The sequence below is a fragment of the Salvia hispanica genome, chromosome 2 (assembly GCF_029641045.1).
Source record: "Salvia hispanica isolate PSC_SH4W2 chromosome 2, Shi_PSC_v1, whole genome shotgun sequence".
Taxonomy (NCBI): domain Eukaryota; kingdom Viridiplantae; phylum Streptophyta; class Magnoliopsida; order Lamiales; family Lamiaceae; genus Salvia; species Salvia hispanica.
Genome location: NC_142693.1, coordinates 16211215 through 16238178, shown reverse-complemented (window position 1 = coordinate 16238178; position 26964 = coordinate 16211215). Strand labels below are relative to the sequence as shown.

At 36.6% G+C, this 26964-nt stretch overlaps 2 protein-coding genes across 3 annotated transcripts; one reads left to right on the top strand and one right to left on the bottom strand.

The window, feature by feature from the left end:
- The first annotated feature begins 12755 nt into the window (after nucleotides 1-12755).
- Nucleotides 12756-16783, top strand: LOC125223489 (ALA-interacting subunit 3-like). The gene is made up of 8 exons (XM_048126668.2): nucleotides 12756-13206; nucleotides 14310-14368; nucleotides 14458-14532; nucleotides 14624-14737; nucleotides 14825-14895; nucleotides 15542-15839; nucleotides 16024-16313; nucleotides 16512-16783. Exons 1-8 carry the CDS (start codon nucleotides 13119-13121, stop codon nucleotides 16564-16566), a joined length of 1050 nt encoding a protein of 349 aa, XP_047982625.1. The 5' UTR covers nucleotides 12756-13118; the 3' UTR covers nucleotides 16567-16783.
- A 28-nt stretch (nucleotides 16784-16811) lies between these two features.
- Nucleotides 16812-20341, bottom strand: LOC125223476 (S-adenosyl-L-methionine-dependent methyltransferases superfamily protein). Of its 2 annotated transcripts, none has more exons than XM_048126647.2 (8): nucleotides 20173-20341; nucleotides 19604-19829; nucleotides 19383-19517; nucleotides 18578-18800; nucleotides 17936-18122; nucleotides 17449-17633; nucleotides 17230-17367; nucleotides 16812-17079 (listed from the first exon to the last, which is right to left on the bottom strand). In XM_048126647.2, exons 1-8 carry the CDS (start codon nucleotides 20267-20269, stop codon nucleotides 16951-16953), a joined length of 1320 nt encoding a protein of 439 aa, XP_047982604.1. In that variant the 5' UTR covers nucleotides 20270-20341; the 3' UTR covers nucleotides 16812-16950. The 2 variants fall into 2 exon arrangements, with proteins under 2 accessions (XP_047982604.1, XP_047982613.1); XM_048126656.2 differs by having other exon boundaries at nucleotides 19604-19843; nucleotides 20173-20329.
- Between the last annotated feature and the right edge of the window lie 6623 nt (nucleotides 20342-26964).

The window sequence follows — 26964 nt, the reverse complement described above, 5'->3', positions numbered from 1 at the left end:
AGCAATTTTTTCTCGGCCAGCAATATCCAATACGCTAGACAACAATCTATAGTTTGTTGTCTAGCGTTTATACTATTGCTGTGTAGCGTTTATAATATTGCTGGATACGTCGTGTCACAATACCACTTTAAGAGGTGTTGTCATTTTAACACAAACCTGGTTTTTTATTTTATATATATAGATAGAAAGAAAGTTTATGCTAATGGCTCCATATATTACACGAGCATCATTTTGTGAGCATTGTTTTCAAATGTTAACACTATTTATTTTGATATATATATTTTTATTTAATATATTAAAAATTATTGCCGACATTATTAATTATTTCAAAATTAAATCTCAATTTGTTGATTTTCTCTATAAATTTATATACATAAATAACTAATTGAAATTTTAGTTTTATGTAATTTACAAAGCAATCATGTCAATAACAATTTTTAATGTATTATAATCAAATTAAACGTGTAAAATAAAAGGTAACGCGAAACTTCGACTATACGAAAAAGATATTCATGTATATTGCCCACTTAAGATATATACATAGTATAACAAGGTGTGTTATATTGCCAACTACAACTAATTGATAAGCATTTGATCATTAAATCAAGGTACAAGAGCATTTAGCAACGAGTATCTATGCAGCGTGCAAAAAATTATAAGTTAGGGATATTAGTATCAATTATCAAAAAAAAATTATAACTAATTTTTAAAAAATATCTCAAAACTTTAAATGTAACAAATATCTCAATTTAAATCATCACAACATCTTTCAAACTAAAGATCATTTTATAAGGATTCTAACGAGATCTCAAATGCATATGTTTCGATGTCAAATTTTGAAAAAAAAACACGAGTTTTAGTATTTTTCGACAAGCAGATAATGTCAAACATAGATATTATAATATGTGTATAATATCAATATTAAATTGTGTTGACATATTTAAGGCATTGAGTTGATATTTTTAATGCACTATATCGAGAGTGAGATCAAAAACCCTAAATTTGGTAGTTATTCTTATTTTTTTAATATAAAAAATAAAAAATAAAATACACATGACAACATATTATAAATCATTAGCTAAATATCTAAACTTCTGTGATCTTAAATTAATTATATTTAGCAACTAAGAGATAATTAACAGTTGATCATAGCTCTAGTATAACAATAGCGCGCTAATTACCCTGTTACTGCGAAAAGACACGTTACGATTTTGACGATGGAAGAAGTATGCTCTCCAAAGGAAAATGCTTCCTTTCTCCTATATTAATCAATTTTAAGTATATATTAATTCGGGAAAGAAAAATAATTAGAGACCCTTATTCTCTTGGTCTAACTCAAGCGATAAGACCTGAAACATGCATTTATTATAAACAAACTCCAAAGCTCCAATTCAAATCAATTTAGGAAGTTCAAAATTTATAGTGATGCACCAATTCAATAATTCTATTAATTCTATGTGAGAGCATTCATGGTGGATAGACCCGGACCTATCTCAAGATATACCTCTATTTTCTCTTATTATGTCAGTATTTTATCCTAGGGTCTATCTATCTGCACTGGAATGGACTATTTCAGAGCCTATCTCATAGTTATTTCATTTCCACGTCAGGATTATTTCTATATTTTGATTTTAGAGCCTATCTCATAGTCATTTCATTTCCACGTCAGGATTATTTCTATATTTTGATTTTAGTTATTGATATCAACTAAAATGAGATTAAATAGTAAAAAAATAAATTCAAGACAAAACAAATTATAAAATACATAGTAGTACTTAATTTTTTTATAAAAAAATAGTAACATCCTACATTTAGCAAAAAAAAATCACAGAAAAAAAAAGAAGAAGTACAGAGTAAGCCTGAAGAGGTGTGTAAATAATGTGATGAAAAATGGTGCGCGCTGTTAGTAGTTAATTACAATGATTATATAATGATTAATGGAAAATTAATTTAGAGTATCACGTAGGCTGTCCCATTACTAAAGCATATGGCACTAAAAGTTGAGGTTTAACTTTTAGTAGTTCGTTTATATTTTTAAGCCATAAATTAATTCAAAAGCGAATGGAATTGGATATGAGGGATGTTTGCTTAAATTTTAAGCATCTTAATATTCTTTTCGAATTTATTCCAAAAAAATGAATATATTCCTTTGAGGTGAATTGGTGGGACCTTATACTTCCACGATTTCAAACTTTTTTTTTACGTACCACCATTCCCTCTTTAAATTGCTTTCTTATACCTATAAAAATATTGATTACTTATAATAAAGACACACTGTCAACAAATTATTTTCAATAATTATATAATTATTGATGATTACCATTTACCCATCTAAATTTCGCCTGGCTGCTTTTGGGTGTTGTGTTCCCACAAATTTTGATCAACACCAACTAGAAGCACCGATTCTAGATTGTACTCCCTCCGTCTGTCATCTCATTCGTGAGCGGTACGAGTTTTAAGAAATGTTAAGAAAAGTGGGTGAAAAAAAGTAAGTAGAATAGGGGTCCCACTTGTATATATTAGTTTTAAAATGAAATGTGAGTGAAATGAGTTAGTGGAAGGTGGGACCCTATTACCATTTATGGTAAAAATGAATCGGAACTCTTATTCGCGGACGGACTAAAATGGAAAAACGGGACTCCTATTCGCGGACGGAGGGAGTACTAATTTATTCATAGATGTTGGTTTTAAAGTTTCTTAATTTTAGACTGATTCTAATATTTATCATGAACTTTCAATGTAGTTTTAAAATCACAAACTTTTGAAAATGAGCATTTTTTTCAATCGACGAAATAAATTATAGGACATTTTGATTTGATGTGGCTAACTGCAAAATCCATGTGGGCTTAGCCTAGATTATATATGTAATTATTTCGTTTTGATATCCTAATTCTTAAATTCGATGTTAAATATTACTCCAGTATATGCCTAATAAAATAAAATATACTAGCAATTAGATCTGCCCGAAGAATTTGCATCAATCTTAAAATTTATAATTTTTAAAAATAATAAGAAATATGACAATATCTCTTTATATATATATATAGGTCTCGCTGACTCAACTTTAAAAATTAAAACTCGAAGACGACAATGCTCGTGAGGAATGCAATCAAATGAAAGCTCTAAATATTGTACAAACTCAAAACTATGATCTGGACCATTGAAAAATGTCAACAGATCACAAAAAAACATCAACATGAAAATGTCAACAAAATTTCAATAGTAGTCAATGATTGATGTTGTGTTGATATTGTGTTGATACTGTGTTGACATTAAAATCTTGAAATTTTACACTCTGTTGATATTGTATTGAAACTGTGTTGAAACTGTGTTGAGGAGTTTTGAGTTTGCACAATATATAGGTTTGCATTTTATCAATACTCATGCTCGTGAAGGATCCTTTCATAGCATTCTTTTCAAATTCCTCTATTCAATTTTCTATGCTGGTTAGTCAATATATGTTGTTTACATTCAAACCCATCACTTTTTAGTTTCTAAAATAATTTTTTACCTACAATGAATAATATCCCTCAGTTCATTCTAATTTCGACATAATTAAATCAATAAATGAACTCCCACGAAATCTAATAGACGGCACCAAATTAAATCGAATTTAATGTGTTAATGACTATGTTCTTGTCATTAACCCACGTGATCGACTGTGATAAAACTGATGCTAATTAGACTAATTACCCTTTATAGGTGAAACAGAGTGAATTTCAAAATCTAAAACTACAGCCTTTTGATATTTAAATATATATTTGGTGTGGAATAAAATTAAATAGGATAAGTGAATTGGGATTGAGGAATCAGATTCGTGGAGGACCATCTTGTTTGGAAGCTCTTCCTTCCTTTCTTTTTATCTCAAAAGCCCAAAAACGTGAAGATGGATCCATTTGCATTTTCAAGATATCTTTTCTATTACTCCCAACCCAATTAAGTAAAGGAAGAGGGATGAAATGAAAACAAAACTTCTCTAATTCGAATGTGAATACATACAAACAACTTGAATTGGGCAAGTGGGTCTCTAATTCAATTGTGAATACATACAAACAAGTTGAATTGGGCAACTGAACTTTTCCAATTTTAACATCATCACATTTCCCCAAACAAATTCAATCATCTTAGCCCGGGAACTACTCATCAAATGTGGATCCAATCATCACAAAAAAATGAGAGAGATGTGAACTTTGCCATAAACAATTCTTGAGATCAAACAAGGGTGCAAGAAAAAAGTAATTGTCTCCTGGGAATAGTACACAAAATTCAAAAATAAAGAGGTGCATCTTATATACTTAGTTTTATTGTGCTGCTTAAAAATACTACTTGTTAAAATCATCTCATTTTTTCCTTTTGTTAGTATATGAATAGCGTAGGAGTAAATGAATAAGGTTGAAGCAGAAACACTGATCTTTTCTGAATACACATATAATCTCAATCCATGAACCATTTCGACAACAATATGTGGATATTCCTCTTATAAAAAAATAAACATGAGTTAATCAACCTCCAATGAGCAATTCTCATTCAAAATCATGCAATAATGGGCTTAATTTTCTATTCAAAATCATTCCTTCAAAACTTGATGATTGATTTTAAGGACTCTGTTTTTGCTGATTTTTCCTTTCCTTGTTGAAGAGTTCATCTCTCTAACAATGAAACAGTAGGAGCATTGCACACAACTCCTTTCAGCAGCGGTTGCCTTGCTCCAAGCTTCAGTCAAATTCATGTATAAGGCCATCCACAATGTGGCGGACGATGCGACGGACTGTGGCATCGTGGACGATGGCTTCTCCATCGCCCGCGCCCGATCCATCGTCCACGGACGACGCGCGTCCTCCGCCCCTTCGTCCGTCGCACCGTCCGTCACTGTGGGCGACGCGGATGATAGAACGCGTTTTCGTTATTTTTTTTTCAAATTTCTTTTTTCTATTTAAACACCTCAATTGTCTACCATTTCTCATCTTCCAATTTCCTATCTCCCAATTTTTCTCCCTCATCTCTCTCATCCCTCACTTTCCAGTTTTATCACTACAAAAATGAATCCCAACGGCGACGAATGGAGTACATCGGAAGGCATTACTCGGGCCTTATTCGATTGCGTTAATGATGTCGCGGCAGAATGCTTGGCACAAATGGAGCGTGCAGCGGCGGAGCAGGCGGCGGCAGCGCGGGTCCCTCGGCCGATTCGACGTCAGACGTTTGTCCCCCGCGAGCACGACATAGCTCACCAACGTCTGTTCGCAGACTATTTTGCCGAGAAACCACAATGGGGCCCGATGGTTTTTCATCGCCGTTTTAGAATGCGGCGAGATCTTTTTCTCCACAATGTCCGGACGTTGGAGGGACGTGATGAATACTTCCAATATCGGGTAGACGGCATCGGCAGATCCCCGGACTTACGCCAATGCAGGAGTGCATGGTTGCGATTTGGCAGTTGGCCTACGGCACCACAACGGATATATTCGACGAGTACCTTCACGTCGGGGAGACAACCGGCCGCGATTGTCTGAAGAATTTTTGTAGGGGACTTGTGGAGGCTTTTGGCAACACATATTTATTACGCTCGACTGCTGATGATTGCCAGAGCCTGATGAGGATGCACGAGACGGTGCACGACTTCCCTGGAATACTAGGGAGCATTGACTGTATGCACTAGCGGTGGAAGAATTGTCCGACGGCGTAGAGAGGCCAATTTATTAGTGGCTACAAGGGCAGCCACCCGACAATGATCCTCAAAGCCGTCGCTGACCACCGCCTCTGGATCTGGCATGCATACTTCGGTGTAGCCGGGTCGAACAACGACATCAACGTCCTCAACTCGTCCACCCTCTTCGCCGATCAATGCAGGAGTCGCGGCTTGGCCATCAAGTTCACTGCCAAAGGCTGCCAATATCATATGGGGTACTATTTGGCCGATGGCATATACACAAGGTGGCTTGTTTTTGTGAAGACGATCAGCTGCCCAATGGGTGACAGGAGAGTCTTGTTTGCGGCAAAGCAGGAGTCTGCGCGGAAGGATGTGGAGCGGGCTTTTGGTGTGCTCCAATTGCGGTAGGCAATAGTGAAAGGTCCGACGCGTTTCTGGTTCAAGGAAGTCATCGCCGATGTCATGTATGCATGCATCATCATGCATAACATGATAGTCGAACAAGAAGCTGGACATATCACCGATTGGGTCGATGATGAAGGTGGATCTAGCTCCAGCACGACAACCCCGCCTGTCGCTCGAGGTTCTAGAGAGACAGATCTCAATGCGCAGCCAACAAGACCATGCGGCGCTCATGAACGACATGATTGAAGAAGTTTGGAAGCGTAACGGCCATTAAGAATTTGCAGTTTTTTTTATTTCGTAATGTAAAATTTGAATTTTCAATGGAATGAAGTCGTTTTCTCCAATTTTTGAAGTGTTTAAATATTAAAAAAATAAAATAAAATGCTTAAGGCGGGGCTTAGGGCGGGCTATATCCGCCCTATTACAGGTGGAAGGGGCGAATGATAAAATGCTGATGTAGCGGTGCATAGGGCAAAGCTTAGGGCGTCATATAGTCCGCGCCATTGTGGATGCCCTAATGTATCTCCGAATTCATGTATAAGGTAACTCTTCAAATCCATAATTTGTACTATGTCATATTTAAAAGTAATTATAATCCACTTATTTACACCAAACTTAAATTTTAGTACATCACTTTTTAGTAGGTCTTTATAGTTAAATTTTTGTCGTACCTACACTACACATCCATATTTGGTGTTGTTCTATATAAAAATGCAAAAATAAGTTTGTGTTTGCAGTATGATTATAGAGTTTTCAACAATATGAGATTTAGTGTATAGTTGGAGATGATCTAAAAATATAGACCATATAACCCACGGATGTGCTTAAAAACTAATTTTAAAGTTACAACGTATATCCAATCTCGTGCTGCCACGTGGCACGAAACATGATATTGTAAACACTAAAATGCAATATACATTTGTAGAAGTTGTAGATGAATTTCGGCAGATTGCATTTTTTATTATTGAGTTTTGCATTTTAGATGTAGACTGTTTAATTTGCATTTTATAAATGGATGAATTGCATTTATATGTAGCTCATTTCGCAATGTAGACAATTTATGTTAAAATGCAAAATATAACTATATAAAATGCAAGTTGTCTATAACTAAAATGCAATTTGCGGAAATGCATCTACAACTTCACAAATGTATATTGAATTTTAGTTATTGCATTTTTCGTGACAACACGAGATTGAATGTATATTGTGACTCTAATTAAGGATGTGCCCAGTGCTCCCCAATTGTTATTCCACCTTATTGTGGCACGAAAATACTTTCATAATCAAGCCATGTTTGATAGGGGGTGATAACTTAAACTATGGGTATTGATCACCTGCTATGCCAATGACCACATTAGGATTTGTTGTGCTTAGAGCATCCACAATAGCGGCTAGCCCACGGCTAGCCAATTCACGTCGCTAGCCGGTCGGCTAGCCGAACTATTGGAATCGGTCAGCGCCGAATCGGCGAGAAAATCGGCGTGGGCTAGCCGATTTGAGGGCGCTGGCCGCCATTGTAGCGTGCCGATCGGCCAGCGCTAATTTTCGTTTTTTTTTTTAAATTTTTGATGTATTTTTTTTAATGTATTTTTTTATGCATTTTTTTTAATTATGTAATTTTTAAATAGGCACACAACGAGACCCCCGTTCGGCTAGCGGCAAACTATAATGGATTCAAGGCATACTAACATTTTTTAATGTATTTTTTTAATAAATTAGTGAAGAGTAGAGTGGGTCGGTGGCTCGTGTGTGGAAGCCCAGATTTTTTTTATTATATAATTTTTTTGATTTTTAATTAATGTACTTTTTTTATTTAAATAAAATTAACTAATTTTTCCGTATATATGTCGTAAATTTAATTCCGTATTTTGTGTTTAATTCCGTAAATATTATTTTTATTGCGGCTGGCCTTAGGCTAGCCTATTTGAGTAAAATGTTGATGTGGCAGACGGATTTTTAGTGCTGATGACATAGCAGGTGGATTTTTAGTGTTGATGACGTGGCAGAAAGAGAGAGTGGCTGGCCTATGGCTGACCGATTCTTATTGTGGATGCTCTTAGAGCATCTCCAATGGTCGGCTAGCGACCGGCTAGCCGATTCGCGGCGCTGGCCGATCGGCTAGCCGAACCATTGTAGGCGGCCAGCCCGAATTCGGCGAGCCGATCGGCGTAGGCTGGCCGATCGCTCGGCACTGGCCGCCATTGTGGCGGCCCGATCGGCCAGCGCCCGAATTTTGTTTTTTTTTTTAAAAAAAAAACGCTATATAAATGCGATTTTTGTTTCATTTTCATTTGCACCACTTGTTTTAACGAGTTTTCTCTCTCTCTAAATTTCTGTACAAGAGCATCATCGAGCGATGGATCACAACAACGAGTCCAGTCCAGCGACGAGTGGATCTCAGACTCCCACGGTACCTGTGGGATCTGGATGGGGCCAGGGTTTAACGTCCCTTGGGGGCAGTTGATGGGGATGATGGCCGGTGCGCCGGGGGGTATGCCGTGGGGGATACCGGGCGGGGGGCAGGGGAGCCAGGGGAGCGGCGGGTGGGGAGGTATACCCCAGATGCTGCAGCAGATGATGGGGATGACGTGGCAGGGAGTGATACAGGGGGAGATGCAGCACGGGGGGATGCAGGGGACACCGGGGGGGACACGGTCTATCGTCCCTCTCTGGATTTTTTGACGGCTTCGTCTCACACGTCGACCCCAGTGGAGACGCAGTTCACTGGCGATGACCTTTTGTCATTGCATGACATGGGGATCGATCTCGACGATCCGGACACTCCCGTTCCAGCGGGGCGGGCCGCGGCGTAGAAGAAGAAGACGAGGGGGAAGGCCAAGGCGGTCAGCGAGTCGTCGCAGCCCGTTGTTGACGACACCCCCGGCCGGAGAAAGTGGACGGAGGATGAGTACGCTGGGGTGGAGGTGTGCGACGATCCGCTGGTTGCGAACAACCAGCGGGTCGTCAACATATGGGCGAAGATTAGAGCTGCCTACAGGAGGCATTGCCCGCATGGGAAGGACTTCAGCGGGGAGGAGGTCCGGAAGGGGTGGGAGCGCATCAGGGCCGCGGTCGGCCGTTTTTCGGCGTTGTACGCCAACGCCCTCCGTCAGCTTACTAGTGGGCAGAATGAGGAGGACGCCCGGAGGATAGCCGAGAGTCAGTTCCCCTTGGCGGGGACGTACAAGGAGTTCCACTTTTGGGAGTGTTTTTTGTTGCTGAAGGACTCCGAGAAGTTCCGTGCGGGGTGCGATGCTGGGTGGCCGAAGAAGCAGAGACTGAACTATACCGGCGACTACAGCGGCAGCAGCGGCGGATCCCACGACCTCCCCCCGGATGCTGAGGAGTTTCCATCCCCTCCTTCATTTGCTGGTCGCCCCCGCCCGGTTGGACAGAAGCGGGCGCAACGGGCTGCGAGGGGCGGATCCCCCCTATCGCCCCGCGAGGTCCAGTCCTCCGCCCTCCCGCCCACCCCACTCGAGTACACTCTCCATTCGCGTAACCAAACGCGGGCTCAGATGTACAAGGTCTTCCAAGATTGGAGGACCGCCACTGACCCCACGGAGAAGATATTTCTTCACTCAATGCTCGAGAGCATGCGGGTTGATTTGGATGTCGCGAGGGCACGGCTAGGGGGTTCCTGTTGGGGATAATCGCAGCGGAAAATGCAAATTAAATAAATCCACAAAAGAATCTATTTAGGTGATTATGTGGGTCGATTCAATTTCATGCTTGAACATGTAGAAACATATAATTGCGCAATTAATCACATAATTTAATTTAAATTATGTTGTTGAATACTTACAACAATGATTCTCCAAAGAATCGAAGTGGCTTGCTACTTCTCCACGTGTAGATCTTGAAGCTTGATTGTGAACGCAAGACCAAAGATCTTCTAACCTATGACCCTTAACTCTATAGATCTAAATTCCTTGTGGGAGGAATCTCTTAGAAATTATAAGAATCTTGAAGGAGAAGACAAGAAAGCCAAGTGTGGAGGCTAGGGTTTGTGATAACCTATGTGTCTCCTCCTTACATTCTTATTTATAGAGTTTATGATGGGCTAGGTTAGGGATCTATGGGGCTTGGATTGGGCCTACCCAATTGGACCTTCTTTACTAATTAAATTATAACCCATAATTTAATATAAGGCCAATGGAATATTTCTTGTGCCACTATAGAAGAAATATTGACCGCCCATCCAATCCGTGATTACAAGCAATCCGGGTTAACCTCTTTAATATATTATTTCCCTTTGTCTAAGACTTTCTATATCCATTAATTAATTTGTAGTCTGCTATAGACTTTAAATTAATTAATATCTTTATTTCCAAGAGTTTGTCTAGTACGAGATGTATATTAAAAATATACTTTTCCTTTTCTATTTATTCTTGGATTAAATCCAAACCGGCCGGGTTTCCGAATAATAGAACTTCTCTCGAACACCTCTTGGGGATATAGTCAAACCGCGCAGGCACACGATTCAATGTAATAATAAACTGACACCATTCTAGTTATTAATTACTACTATCCAAGATATCAGGAATATTGGGTTACGAAAAACCCGCACCTATTGATAAGTCAAAGCAGCGTATGATTAAATAACGTGTGTCCTATATTATTACAAAGATTAGGAAATATTAAATCTCCAAGACATCGTCTTACAGTAGATAGCAACAAAGACGTGTCTATACTTTAGATCCATTCAATGCTATACCACACCAGTGTCACTAGTCATTCTCAAGGTAAAGACGACTTTTCGGATGGACACTGCAACCTTTCACGATAGGTAGCCAAAGCCTATCTAGGTTTGTGAAAAAGTTTTACTTCTACAAGGTACCGGTTGGGCCACCTACTGTGATGACCTGTTCCACGACCCAACCTTCAATGTAGAAGACTTAGACTGATTTTACTTTCCGGCGCTTTAATTATATAATTTAATATATAATTAAATACGGTCAATACCCATTAAAGTAAAATACACAGTGTGAAGAAAACATTTATTATTCTCATTAAATGAAGAGTGTTTACAATATACAAGCAATTTATCAAATTCAAAAACTTGAAAAATGCTTTTTAGTATATATGTTCCAACAGTTCCGACGTGGGCTCAGATACCACGGGTGGCGGCGGCGAGGACGGCGAGGACGGCGCGACGGCGATGAGGAGTAGAGCGTGGCGGGGCTCGTGTGTGGAAGCCCTTTTTTTTAAAAAAAAACCATGTACTTTTTTTTTAAAATCTTTGTACTTTTTTTGAATAGAATGGATTAATTTTTCCGTATATGTATCGTAAATTTAATTTCGTAAATGTAGTATATTTTGAATAATTTTTATTGCGGCTGGCCTAAATCTGATGTGACAGGTAGATTTTTAGTGCTGCTGACGTGACAGGGAGAGAGAATGGCTAGCCTATTGCTGGCCTATTTAGCATTGGAGATGCTCTTAAAATGCACTCAATTTGGAATTAAACGAAGCAGCAGGTATGTTTTATGGAGTATATTTCTGTCATTTTCTTTTCTCTTCCTTTTCTTTGCGTTTTTAATTTTTGTTTCTTGTTTCTGTGCGTTTGATTTAGCTAATTTTAGGAGATAACTTTATTAAATTATATTTTAGAAGTAATACTTTTTAGCTAATTTTCCAAATTGTTTGCGTTTTAAACACTGCAAATCTTTGCCACAGCAGAGGCTCCACGCTAATCTAACTATGATTCCACCTTACAAAAATTTCACCTTATCAATTGAACATCAGACGTATTGATCATTTTTAGACTTTTATTGAAATATTGGGAATTGTTACTATAATTGACGTGTTTCGAACCTTAAGGTATCCAGGCCAGACTATTATATTTATTTGTCTAATAAAATTTGACAAATTACTGCATGACAAGTAAATGTTACCCTATCCGTCCATACGTGCAACACTAGTCTTCTACCTTCACACGATAAATTCTCTTAAAAAAAGTGAAAACCTAATATGCAAACCTACACCTACCCACTCCCAACAAATATTATGCAACTTACGATGACGAATTCCTGTTCTACTCCCTCCGTCCGTGAATAAGAGTTTCATTTCATTACGATACGGATTTTAATAAATGTTAAAGAAAAGTGAGTGGAAGAAAGTTAGTGGAATGTAAGTCTCACTTATATATATATTAGTTTTAAATGATATGTGGGTGGAATGGGTAGGTGGAATGTGAGGCCTTTTTACTATTTATGGTAATTATGAACTGGGACTCCTATTTGCGGTCGGACCAAAATAGAAAAACGGGACTCTTATTCGCAGACGAAGAGAATATTAATTAGAAAAGAAACATTTTACCAATTAAATTGCGCTTAATTATCATCCTAAATATGCAATCTTAGGCTACATAGTACTAGTATTTGTTGTAAATTTTAACACGAGAGAAAAGAATGAAAATAATTATGATAAAAATCAACTCCCCCGCAACAATGCCAATTTTGACTTGATCATTAGATATCAACTTTATTTTTTATTTTTAGAGTATGTTTCAAATATAACACACTTTTTTTATAGTAATTAACAATAGTGTGATAAAAATTATTAAATTATTTCCATATTCACATTTGATTATTCAATTAAGTAGAATTCAATTGGAAGAATGGAAACAATTAAGCGTGTATCCAGGTCTATGGAAGGTCATATTTGACTAATTATTTCAATACTATTTTTCATTATCGACGAATTCAATCACCGCTTTCTCACTCTAAAACCAGTAGTCTTCATCTGAATGCTTCTAGAGAGAGAAGTAAACACGTTTTGGCTTAATTTTCCTTCTGTAATTCTTAATCTTTTCCATATTTCAATCTCCGATAATTACAATGGAAAGATATTTCAAAGTCAAAGAAGCAACCTTGTTCTATTAATTGGCCGGATTCCAACGAAGATCTCGCCCTCTCCATGATCTCCAAACCCTCTTTAATTATCATCGCTTCTTTGATTCAATAATTCTTTCCTCTACTTTCCGATTTGCCCTTTGTTTCTTCAAATCTGCTATCCGGCTTAATCTGTCGGCATTCATAGACACGACTATTGCCAAGTGATGAACTCGGGAACTCCATCATCCAGCGCCGCAGGAGCTGGATCGGCCGATTCGACTGCGCCTAGAAGGAATTCCAAGCGCCCCAAGTGTAAATTCCTTACCCACACCCTGTTATTTTTGAATTGATCATGAGAAAATAAAGAGATAATGTGTGTTGACTTGTTCTGTTTATTGGTTGTTTGGAATGTGTAAGATGGATAGGGTTTATATGTTTTAAGATTTGGGCTTTGATTTGGTGAATTTGAAGAGAATTTGAAGAGAGGATGGATGGGTTCTGAATTAGCGAATCTCCGAATTGATGGAAGTCTTTTTAGGGTTAGTTTGTAACAAGATATGTTAAACTTCAAGGATGATTTTGGAAGGCCGAGAGTTTTGGTCAATAAATAGCTGATTATGATCTGAGCGTGATATCGAAATACAACAGAAATCATTCTGTTCAGATACATTGTTATTATCTTCTCCTTTTGAGCTTATTTTCTGAAGAAGGGCTGAGTAAAGATATATATGCACATACAGATGGCAATGGATGCTTCGGTCTGCGTTTTAGTTTCCTAGTCAATCTAGTTGTAAGGATTCTCACCTCACCCCAAAATACATAGTTCCAGATCCTTTTAGCAAGTTTAGATGGAATCAAAAGGTTATATCTGTGATGCACATAGCTAATTGTTCCTAAAAATTTCAAGTTGTAGAAGAAGCGAATGGATGAAGTTTTCATTAACTATAAAGTTTGTGGTACAATTATGTATATTTGGTAATAACATTCTTTTTTTTTTTTTCCCCATAGAAAAATCCTAAAACTAGTTGCGTCTAGATGATCCCATCAACCAATTGAATTTCTTTACAGAGAGGATTAGATAATGATTGCCAGGTCGAGTATGGCATGGATAATGGGTTTAGTTCTCTTTCTTTATGGTTTATACTTTATCCCCTCTTTATCGTTACAGTGAGAAACACTACTGAAGGCTTTGATTTCAATATCCACTGAATCCTGATTTACCTCATGTTTATGAGTTTTTCGTGTTCATTGAAGATGTGTCGATATTCATGTATTTTTACTCTCAGTCATTTTTATTTGAGCCTCTCCAAATGTGTAGAGCCAGTTCTTACAAGTTACAACTATCTTGGGATGCTTAACGAGTGTTAGTTTGGAACTTTGAGTGGGGTTTTTTTTCTGACAATTGTTTTCTTCAGATTCGAGGTTTACTCAACAGGAACTTCCTGCTTGTAAGCCGATACTTACTCCTAAATGGGTAAATATTTATGTTTTATGTACGTTCTTTTTATATAGTCTGCATTAATTGAATAGTTTTTCTAATAATAGCCTTACTCCTGGGTGCAGGTGATCGGAACATTCTTGCTTGTTAGTGTTATCTTTATTCCCATTGGTGTCGTCTCCCTCTTTGCCTCTCGAGATGTATGCTTCAAATTCACAGTAATTTATTTTTATATTGCCCATCAGCTCCTCTCAATATGGTTTTACTGACAAAATTCCTTATGTTTGGTAGGTGGTAGAAATTGTTGATCGGTATGAGACGGATTGTATTCCTGAAGCTTTGAGAAATGACAAGGTTGGATTTATTCAGAGCAATCAAAACAAAACCTGCCAAAGAACTCTCAGGGTGAGTCCGCTCTTCAGCATGAATAGTTTTTCTGTACGTAACACCCAAAATATCATGGTTTGACTATTGAATCAATTTTTATTTCAGGTTCCAAAGAATATGAAGCAGCCGATTTATGTATATTACCAGCTTGACAATTTCTATCAAAACCATCGGAGGTATGTAGTGTGTTATCCCTATAGTGCCAATATTGTGGCTACACTTGCCATTCCCATTGCAAAAGGTTTTTTGGAATCTTTTATGGGCAAGGGTTTGAGAATAAAGTTAGGGAGTAGTAGTTTTGAGTGGAGAAAGGGTCCAAAGTTTTTTGTAGGGGTATGTATGTAAGTGGAGAAAGGGTCCACCTTTTGTTGTTGTAAACAAGTTGAAAAGATGAATTACTAAAATTTAAGAGGTAGTTTCCGAAAAAGGAATGAGCATACTCTTGTGGGATGAAGAAAAATTGCAAATTGCGCCCACTCCTGTGGGATGGAGAGAGTAACTCATATAAACAAATATAAAGCACGCATTCTATAACCTTATTTTGAGGCATATAAAGCCCATTTCAATATCAAAAGTTACCACACAAATTTTAAGAGAATAAAGCTCTTGATAACTTCATAAGCTGTTTAAAACACCAGATTATACACCAGTCAAACTGCCTTTAAATTTTAGTACTTCTGTTTTTGTAATATGATGGAGTACAAAACATGATGCTTGGTCTCTGTTATCCCCATGTGTTCCTGTAATTTGATATATACTTGCCTTTTGTCCTTACCGTATCCTGTGATTCCTATAAATAATGCCTCTATGAATTATTGATAGATATGTGAAGAGCCGAAGTGATCAGCAGCTGAGGAATAATGGAAGTCTGCAGGATACAAGTCCCTGTAAGCCTGAGGACAATACAGCTAGTGGGCCTATTGTTCCTTGTGGTCTTATAGCATGGAGTCTGTTTAATGATACTTATGGCTTTACTCGCAATAACCAACAACTTAATGTGAACAAGAGAGATATCTCGTGGAAGAGTGATAGGGAACACAAATTTGGTAAAAACGTATTCCCGAGAAATTTTCAGAATGGAACCCTGAAAGGTGGAGCCACTCTTAAGCCAGACGTGCCAGTAAGCTTCTAGCCTTGTACATTAGCACGTAACTTCCATGCATACACCAAAAAATGGTTCCTGCAATTTGGTTCTGTTGAGAAAATATCACATCCATCTTTCTTGGAATTATATAATCATTCGTCATATACTCTCGTCTATTGCTTTAAAGATTGACTGATCTCTCTTGTGAATGGTGTAACAGTTGAGTGAGCAGGAGGACCTCATTGTTTGGATGCGAACTGCTGCACTTCCCACTTTCAGGAAATTGTATGGGAAGATAGAAGTTGATCTTCAACGTGATGACGTCATAAACGTGACATTGGAGAACAATTACAATACTTACAGTTTCAGCGGCAAGAAGAAACTAGTTCTTTCTACCACAAGCTGGCTAGGAGGGAAGAATGATTTTGTGGGTATTGCATATCTCACTGTTGGCGGACTATGCTTCTTCCTGGCCTTGGTTTTCCTACTTATTTATCTAATTAAACCAAGGTATGATCTGCCCCATCTCTGATAATCGTACAAAAGGTGTGATTATGTTATTTACTATATTTCATTTTAAGGAATCGATCAATGTGGTTCGTAATTCTTGGTTACTACTAGTCTGGTCATTTTTGCATCGAAGATTAACATTGGATTTAGCAGGTATTGTTAGTGTTACACTGAATATAAGCTTTCTTTATGTTTCAGGCAACTTGGAGATCCTTCATATTTGTCATGGAACCGGAACCCAAGCGGTCACTAGTGCTATATAGCTTACGTTTGCGATCAAAATCTGATAAACCCTTTCTTGGACATCTGACGGTGGGGATGATGTGTGTATAAACCTCGATGAAGAGCTTTTTGAACATTTGGTGCACATTATGTTGTATGAGTTGAATTTATGCTAGTGATCTCAATATGCCTAGAGCTGTAAATCTAACTGATTCTATTTATCGATTATCAACTGCAAGATTTGCATATGTTTTACATCTATTAATATTGCAACAGTTTACAGCAAAATCACGCCCTATATAAATCAATATAAATGGATCTAACATGCTTGAAGTTACAAATTTACATCTACTGAACTCATTTAGGGGCGTTAGTGTTCCCTAATCCCAAAAGAAAAAATGAAGGTTTAGAATTATCATTGGACTCTTAGTAAAACGTTTGAGAGGTATTCCCCTTCTGGATATGACGGATCGACGGGATGATCACAGCCGGCTCCTGCTTGACGTATCACTGTGATCTTCCTACCAGCCATGGATGCGGCACCCTGAACCAATGTACAGTAACCATATCAACACAGTTTGGGCATGTAGGAGTTTTGATGTAGTATCAGTGACCATCTTTAGTTTTGTAAGTACGAAATTCGGATAGTCTGAAATATCGGAGTGCATTCGAGAGAGGAAGAGATGAGACTTGCCTGTAGAACACGCAGGAATGTCCCACTTTGGGTCATAGCACCAGAACACGAGCAGGTCATTAGAAGTCCGCCTTTTCTTGTTAATTGCATAGCCAAGGAATTTAAATTCCTATACATGCCAGATGCATTTTGCAATGCCTAAACAAGCACAGAATCAGTCAGAACCAAAAGACAATCAAGATACACACTGCAGAGAGCAACCCAAGCAAGGAAGAGTACCTTTCTGCTGGGAGCTAGTTTTGGTGGATCCAGAATAACAATATCCCAAGAATCACCATTAGCTATTGCTGTCTTCATAAAATGTGTAGCATCTTCCTTTCGAAATGATATCACTCTAGGGTCGAGGTTGTTGAGAACAACATTCTCCCGGGCAATCTCCAGAGCTGGAGAAGATGAATCCACACCTTCCAAGGGAAAAAGGAAATTAGACTAAGACGATAAAGCGATCTTTGTGAAGACACCTTGGGCATTATCAATGTCAGGGAATATTTTGATTAAAGTGATTCACAGTTACATCATTTCTTTATTTATTCAAAGTTCACCTTCCTAACTTTTCCTCATTGATTCGACTCGTAATGCCTTAACAATTATATCCTCTTGTCATTTGCATGATTTTCGTTCATCAACTCTGGTACCGAGCCAGTCCCTATCGTTACATGTTTAGACTTTAGAGGAATAACAGAAGAAGCAAAAGACATGAATGTACCAGTCACGCTGAGCGCACCACCACGCGCTGCATTTAAGGCAAATCCTCCAGTATAACAGCATACATCAAGTACTTTCTGACCCTTAGAGATTGACGATATATACTGGCGATTTTCACGCTGATCGGCATAGAAGCCAGTTTTTTGCCCCTCCAAGGAAACTAAATAGTAAATGCCATTCTCCAAAGCCTGTTCCAACCTCACACATATGAGAAAAAAAGGGGCAAACAAAATACTCCCTCTGTCCCATTAGAAATGAAACATTTTCCTTTTTGGTCTGTCCCATTAAAAATAAAACGTTTCCAAAAATGGAAACAATACTCTCTCTACTTTTTCTTCTCTCTTACTTTCCTCTCTCTTCATTAACTCACAAAACAACACTACATAAAATCCAGTGCCGAAAAACAAACTTTGCATATTTAATGGGACGGAGGGAGTATAAATAAACATTGAGAGGGAAACAGAAAGGGATGTTGCAATTTGCGGCTTTGTTATATAAATCATATGTAAGCTATGTGCACAGATATTGCACTACATCTGATGCATGATTCAAAGCCAAGTTATATGAAGTTGGTTTCAGCCAATATATGCTATTTCTTAGCTGATTCAGTCTTCTAGAAATGTTTCTGTCTAATCAAGGTTACCTCTACCATTCTTGGAGAGTGTGATAAATCCACACCTCGTGAATGAGACAGATCCAAGCCTTCCTCCTTCAAAATATCAATGGATGGTCTCCAGGTTATATGGTTGACATGGTTTGTTTTGCTGATACAGTCTTTTATCTGTTGATTGTACTTTTCAACCCACGCAGCCGATGACGCAACCACTGCTTCATCTCCAAAAATATCAACGATAAGGCCGGACAACCTGCATTTTGAATGCATCAGCTTTAACAGTGGAGTGTCTCTATAGTTTGTGGCATGGCATACTATTCTACATATTCACTTATAATTAAGATGATACACAAAAACATCCAACTGACTACAAATCAGTGAATCATTGGATTAAGACTCTGTAACATGCTAAGGAAGTGGATACTAAGGATATATTGTGAGTGCTTATAATTTGGTACAATACTACAATGTTTTATCGGGAAATGTTTGGAAGAGTGCAACAATATAACATGAGCATTACATCTAGAAAAGTGTATTCAGTCACTAGTACATGAATTCTTTTAGCTTAAGCATTGATTGGTCGAAAACACCCACGATTGGAGTTGTGCTGGCATACTGCAGTCCTAAGCTCTGGAGGTAAAACAACAGGCACAACTACACACCATGGTGGCTGATAGACGAAAACAGGTTAAGTGCCTAATAATTGTTCTAATTCCACAACCTGCATAACTTTGTACTCATTTTCATAAAGGTGAGCACTGATGATATCCGTTAATGTTAATCATAGATTATACTACTACAACTAGATAAATAACAAAAAACAGGGAAGTAATACCTATCTCCTTCGCTGTTAACAAGACGATACGCATTTGTCTGAGAAGAAGGAAGCCGAAGCTGCCTTCTTAACTCAACAGCCGAACTGATTCTACTCTCAAGCAATCTGTCCACGTTCAGCACACAAGATGGATCTCTGCAGCATTACCAACATTGACACAGTGAGCCTCGTTGATTAGGGAAACAAACCAAAGACTAACAAGAATCAATCAGAACAAATACTTGGCTGCTTCATCTTCCAGCTGCATGAGGCGCACACAAAACATCGAAACTGAGTTGTATAAACCCCAACCGATTGGTTTCTCAGTTCCATCAGTGACGAGGACAATGTCACCTGTTGAAGGGGGCGGTCGACCAACTATCCTATCGACAGCACCGCTATATACCATAGGGCTACCATCTTTAAACAGCTGAGTCTTCCCCTTTTTCAGCACAACCTTCGCAACGCCTATCAATTAACTCCTTTTAAACGAATGAAAAACAAGCAGTTATTGATGAAAGGCTTACTCATACAAAGCTCAACTACTGTCATCTGTCAATTAGCCATTGCAAAAACTGAAATTTCCTAAAATAGAAGGCCAACAAGTGGAGATGTAAAACAAAAGCAATTTATCTATTAGTGACAAAGCTGGTTTTCAAATTAATCCATCAGATTTTTGCAATGAGACGGCAACGGAATACAAATTGAAGACAAACACGCCCAAAAAATCAGCTTTACAATCAGCAGCAATAGAATAGCGAGATAGAAATTGAAGAGTTAAATCAAGAGCTGAAAAAACAAAAGAAACTACCTTTGGAGTGATTGGAGGCGAATTCCTGGAGGGTGGAGGTGGCGGTGGAAGCGAGAGAGAGAGTTGATGACATGAAGAAGCGACACCCCATCACCATTTTTCTAGTTTGGAATGCTCAAAGAGGATAATGGCATGTGATGCTCTGCTTCTTCATCCAAGGTTTATGCTACTGCCATATTCATTCTTTTTTTTTAACATTCCTCCTCTTTTTTTTTTTTAGAATTGGGCCATCTTTTATTGGGCCGGATTAATACTTTAATTGTGATCTGTTACGCCCAACCAAACTTTAATTTTGTTTGGATGTAAGCGTAGTCTCATATTCTTGATAATATAATTATATGATATTTGCCTCTAATATTATGGAATTTTAAAATGTTATAGGGTTTTTCTACGAACTTTAAAATTAGCAAATAATATCACAAACTTTATCCGAATTTATTATTTTCCACCGTCGTTATGGCAAATAATATCATAATACGAATTTTTTTCCGAATTTCTCGACATCAACTTCAAGAGCTTCAAGTTCTTCAATATTTGAGGATAGTTTTTCTTGAAGTACGCTCTCCAACATTTATTCTCCAATCCATTAATATAGCTGGAATTTTTTTCGTTTGTGAGAAATAACAAATTCGGATAAAGTTTATAATATTATATGTCAATTTTAAAGTTTGTGGAAAAAATCTAAATTTTTGGAATTTTCATGATATTAGGGACCAATTTCCCTATAATTAATTGTTTGTAATATCGATAGATAATATACTGATAATAATAATAGCATCCACTCTTATAAACCAACATTGGTTTTCTTGAAATCATATAGCTTAACGTATGAGTAATTTTAATATGACCTTATTAATAATCAAATTTTGGATATAGTTTGCTACTTACAGATGACTTAATTTTCATAATATGATTTCTGTTTTGTATTTATAAAATAACTACTCCTTATAAGTAATAACATTCATTCTTTAGTAAGATTTTTTGAGGATAAATACTATAAGTTATTATTTCACTTGCACAACAAGTATTCGTACGCCCGCGATTAGGAGTCTCGGTTGTGTTCAACACCAGTTTTAAGAAATATAGAAAAATGTGGGTGGAAAAAAGATACTGAAATGTGAATCTCATGTTTATACTATATTAGTTTTATGATAATGAAATGGATTAATGGAATCTGCGACCTACTATTATTTATTGTAAAAATAAACCGAAACTCCAAAACACAAATGAATCGAAACTATAATCGCGGTAGAGGGAGTATGTATTTTCTCTTTTAGGTATTTTGGTCTCCTTAATTAGGTATTTTCTCTTTAAATAGGTGAGAATCATTATTCACTAAAAGATAGTTTGAGAGGGAAGATAAACAAATAAAACACAATAAGAACACCTATAGGCGGTAATCTATTTTTTATCATATAACTCTAAGATAGATGAGTTATCTATTCTATTCTTATCAAACGGCACCTAAATTTTTTTAAATTTTTTTTACTTTATCAATTATGTCTTATCCTTCAAAATTCTTATTTTAAAAGATAAATGCAATACTATTATATAGTAAGCTATAAAAATAGTTTTTATACTACAATTTAGTTCCAATATTTCCGGCTTCCACTAAATTTCATTATAATAATGATGCTCTTCAGCCATAAAAGCAATCACTTTTGAAGTCATTTATATTATTATAATTTTTACATTTTATTTTTTCTACACTTAATTCGTAGAATTATACTACCTTTGTCCTAACACTTTACATTATTAATTTCTCTTTTATTTTTATTTTTATTTTTCTTCCACTTAACTATTTATATTATTTTCATAAAATATATGTGAAAATAAATGTATCACCTAGATTGAGACGTAGGAAGTAAGTACTATATAAAATCTTTTTGCTAAAGAGCAAATGCTTCCCATTTAATAAGACAATAAGACTGTGAATTATGGTCGCCCTAATTCGTAACGAGAGATTTCGGAAAAAAAGGATTAATTTCGCTGACTTTTCGAAATTAAGGATTCAATTCGCTGACCTTTCGGAATATGGGATCGAGACATGCGAATTTTTCAGAATAAGGGTTTTTTGCCTTTTTCTTGTTTTTCTTTTATTTTTTCTTATTATTTCCTTCACAATATTTATGAAGCGACTAAACTACCCACTTAAAATTTTAACTCCAAAGAAAGAGTATCGAACAAGCTTCACAAAGTGTGCGGGGACTTGAAGGTGGAAGGGATCTACGTGAGAGGCTCTGTAGTGCTCTCTATTCTCGTCCTATTGAATACAAGCCTCCGGTATAATACCTACTTTATATGTAAGTCGATGTTGTGGAAAGTTTTCTGCGGTCTCTGCTTTCCGATAAATATTTGATTACATTTCAGGCTGAGTTTCTGTGCATCTTTCAAACACCACAATCATCGTTAAGGCATTTACCCAAATAGGTTAGGCGAACGAAACATAAACAGCAAAAGTTCTGTGTTGTCTCAATATTAATTCAAGCTATTTCTGTTCATACAAACACATTAACTGCATAATATAACTCTCAAAACCTTATCTTCAAGCACATCAGCCGCATGGAATATAAATCACGAAGCTCCATTAACTGCATAGTATAATAGTATTTCCTATTTCTATAGCCATCTCAATTTCTGTAAAGTCATCACCAGAAATTTCTTCCTATCTCGACTCCTGTATCATTCGCTTTCTTTTTCACACTTTTATTTGATACATACTTATTTCAATTTTATGCTTTCTTCTCTGTCGGCTGAAAGTTGAAATTCTAATTTTTCCTATGTTGTTGGTATCAGAATCGGAGTTAAAATTTTAAATGGGTAGTTTAGTCACTTCATAAATATTGTGAAGGAAATAATAAGAAAAAATAAGAGAAAAACAAGAAAAAGGCAAAAAACCCTTATTCTGAAAAATTCGTATGCCTTGATCTTATATTCCTAAAGGTCAGCGAATTGAATCCTTAATTTCGAAAGGTCAGCGAAATTAATCCCTTTTTCCGAAATCTCGCAATTAGTAACACCACCTACTCTTGTTATTTAACTCCTTAATTAATACATTTGGTGAGACCGGTTGCCAATATGATTCCTTGAAACAAATATACATTTAAGTATACAATGGCATTTAAGTAGATTGTTTTAAAGCAGAGAGCTTTTAGATAGACAATTTGGAGTGGAAGTAACCAGTACTTGTGCATAGAATTATTAATTATATACTCCATTTTAAAGTTAAATTAATGCACTAGTTTAAATACACAAATAGCTTCATAATAAGGAATTTATACATTTTAATTTATAAAGTTGATAAAATCACGTTACATGAAGTACTTTTTTTCATGAGCCAATAGTGTGTGTGAATTCCATTAGTCACTTTTTTTTATCATTCTTATAATATACACACGTCAAATTTTTCATAATACAGTAATTTTTTGAAACTTTTCTCTTAAAATATGCACTCATACAATACAAGGATACTTCAAAAAATATACTCCGTCTATCCTTGAAGTAGAGATTTTGAAAATAAAATGAATCTTAATACGAAACGAAGATTAAAAAAAAAGTAATTGATGTATTATTAGTAAAGAATGAGTCAACGTCTTACTTAGTATTAAAAGTAAAGTGAATTAATATAAAAAAAAATAAATAAATAAGAATAGACTATTATTTGGTGATTATACCCTTGCAATGCGTGCGTATTTTTTTATGCTTGAATGTGCGCTGCGCTCTATGTCTTGATTTTTTAATCTTCATTTGGGAGATTGTACATTTATTTTATTTTACCAGGTAGGTGGAGTAAAAGTTAAGCCAGAAATGATTGTCAGCATTTTTTTTTAAAGACTAACTGGTTGTTGAAGGTTGGAATTTGGTGTTTATAAGTATGTCGTATCTATGAGCAAACATTTAATATACGTAGTGAAAAATAAACTGTTTGAAAGTTAAAATTTTCTTTTTTTTTCTATCCGATGTAACTATCTATGAGCGAACATTGAAATTAAGGCGAATAAGTTCAACAGGAATGCATTAAAATAATCTATGGCGATTTAGGACTGCTTACCTACCATATTGATAGAATATGGAGTATAATAAAGACAATGTTTTCGCTCCCTTGCAAGCGTGCGTATTTGAATGTAGATGTAGATTCTCTCGAGAAGCCATAGCAGAAAAAACATATTTGGACTTTCATATTCAGTATCTAGATATGAAAGTACATTCAGAGACTAGACTACCCTTGATATTTTTAAAGTTCAGGTACCGTTTGCGTGCAAAACGCATAGTTCAAGGACCATTTACGTAATCCATGTTGAATATTTTAGTGTAATTGGATTAACTTGATTGATCAGCATTATCGTAATGAGACATCATATAAGTCTGGAGGTGCGGAGTGCACGCTTATTTGAATTCATTATGAATGTTAGGGGCGAAGCCCCTAACAGATGGACGGGGTCCGGGGGCAGCACCCCCGGATAGCGGGGTCCAAGGGGCAGAGCCCCTGGCTGGGGTCGAGCTAAGAAATTCATCCAAAAATGTAATTTCTGAAAGTCAAAGGACTAGTTTGCAATTTCGGAAATCTTTGAAAAAACAATTAATTTCGGTTATGAAATTAACAGATGCGCTGGTTCATCTTGTTAAAAACTGATCAATTCTTGTTTTTTGGTTCTAAGTTTTTCTTTTCTCAGATATCAACATAAGATAGTTCTGTTTTCTCTGAATTGTATCCGATCAAATATTTTGGTAGAACCGCCGAAATTGATTTGATCTGAAAGTGATTTCATCACGACTTTCAGATTATCCATTCTGTTCAGTATTTTGAATCTCCCTAACAAAGATCAAATCAATTGAAAATGTCGAACAAAGAAACGGTGAAGGAAGGAACGAAAGGTTTCGCGAAGTTGGATAAATTTGCTGGCCAGGATTTCAGACGCCGGCAAAAGAAGATGCCTTTCATGCTGACGAATCTCAAGGTCGTGTACGTTCTGAGTACTCCCATGCCCGAGGCTGTTGAAAATGGAACTCTGGAACAGACGAGGAGGCGGATGAAGTGGGAGAACGACGACTACATATGTCGTGGTCACATCTTAAACGGTATGTCTGATTCTCTATTTGATGTGTATCAAAATGTTGAGTCTGCTAAGGAATTGTGGGATTCCCTCGAAGCCAAATATATGGCAGAAGATGCCTCTAGCAAGAAATTTCTTGTTGGTAACTTTATTAACTATAAAATGGTTGATACGAGGCCTGTCATGGAACAATACAACGAATTGTTGAGGATATTGGGACAATTTTTTCCAATATGATATGAATATGGATGAATCCATTTCTTTCTCTAGTATTATTGATAAACTGCCACCCTCTTGGAAGGATTTTAAAAATAATCTGAAACATAAGAACGATGAGTTGAATTTGGTCGAACTTGGAAGTGACTTCCAAATTGAACAGTCCATACGTGAAATGGAAAAGGGCTCTGTTGGTGCTAGAAACATGGTTGGTTCTTCTGTGAACATGGTGGAAGAGGGTGAATCCTCAAAGGCTGGTAAAGAGAAACGTATGTTTCAAGGGAAACGGAAGTTTCAAGGGAATAACAATAAGGCTGGGAATAAGAAGCCTAAACTGACTTGCTGGAAGTGTGGCAAATCCGGGCACTTCAAGAAGGATTGTAAGTCTGGAAAGGGTGGAGGAAAAGGGAAATACGAGGCTGGTTCAAGTGGATCCAAGGATCCTGAAAAACAATCAGGTTCGTTTTCTGTACCTAATGATCATTCTGTTGAGAATTATTATGCATCAATAATCTCTGATGCATTTTATGTGCAGGATGATGATCTTTCATGGTGGATTGATTCGGGTGCAACATGTCATGTATGCAAGGATCGTCAATGGTTCAAGGATTTTACACCAATTGAAGATGGGCAATGTTGCAACTGAACCAATCAAAGGACTAGGATCTGTTAGCCTAGTATTTACTTCTAGAAATTCCTTAGGGTTCGATAATGTTGTATATGTACCTGGTATTCGTAAGAATTTAGTTTATGGTATTGTGTTAAATAATTGTGGTTATAAACAAGTGTTAGAAAGTAACAAATACATTATGTCAAGGCATGGTACTTTTATTGGATTCGGTTATCTATGTGGTATGTTTAAGTTGAATCTAGATGTTTCTTTTGTTAATAATTCTGTTTGCATGACTTCTACTAGTTTAAGTAATCATGTTAGTAAATCAGAATTGTGGCATGCTAGACTTGGACATGTACATTACAAGAGATTGAAAGATATGTCGAAAATGAGTTTAATACCAGCATTTGAGTTGAACATTGAAAAGTGTAAAACTTGCATGTTAACTAAAATAACTAGACAACCTTTCAATAAGAATGTCAATAAAGTTACTAAGGTATTAGAACTTATACACAGTGATTTGTGTGATTTTTATTCGACTCCATCACTTGGTAATAAAAAGTATGTAGTTATTTTTATTGATGATGCTACTAGATTTTGTTGTATCTATCTATGCCATTCAAAAGATGGAGCTCTTGATAAATTTAAAATCTTTAAAGAAAGTGAGCTTCATCATGGAGTGAAGATTAAAGTTCTTCGCACTGATAGGGGAGGTGAGTATTATGATCCAGTATATTCTGAATCTACTGGTATAATACATCAGACGACTGCTCCATATACACCACAACAAAATGGTGTAGCTGAAAGAAAGAATAGAACGTTGAAAGAAATGATTAATTCAATGTTGTGTTATTCTGGCCTAAGTGAAGGATTTTGGGGTGAGGCTATGTTAACAGCCTGTTATTTGTT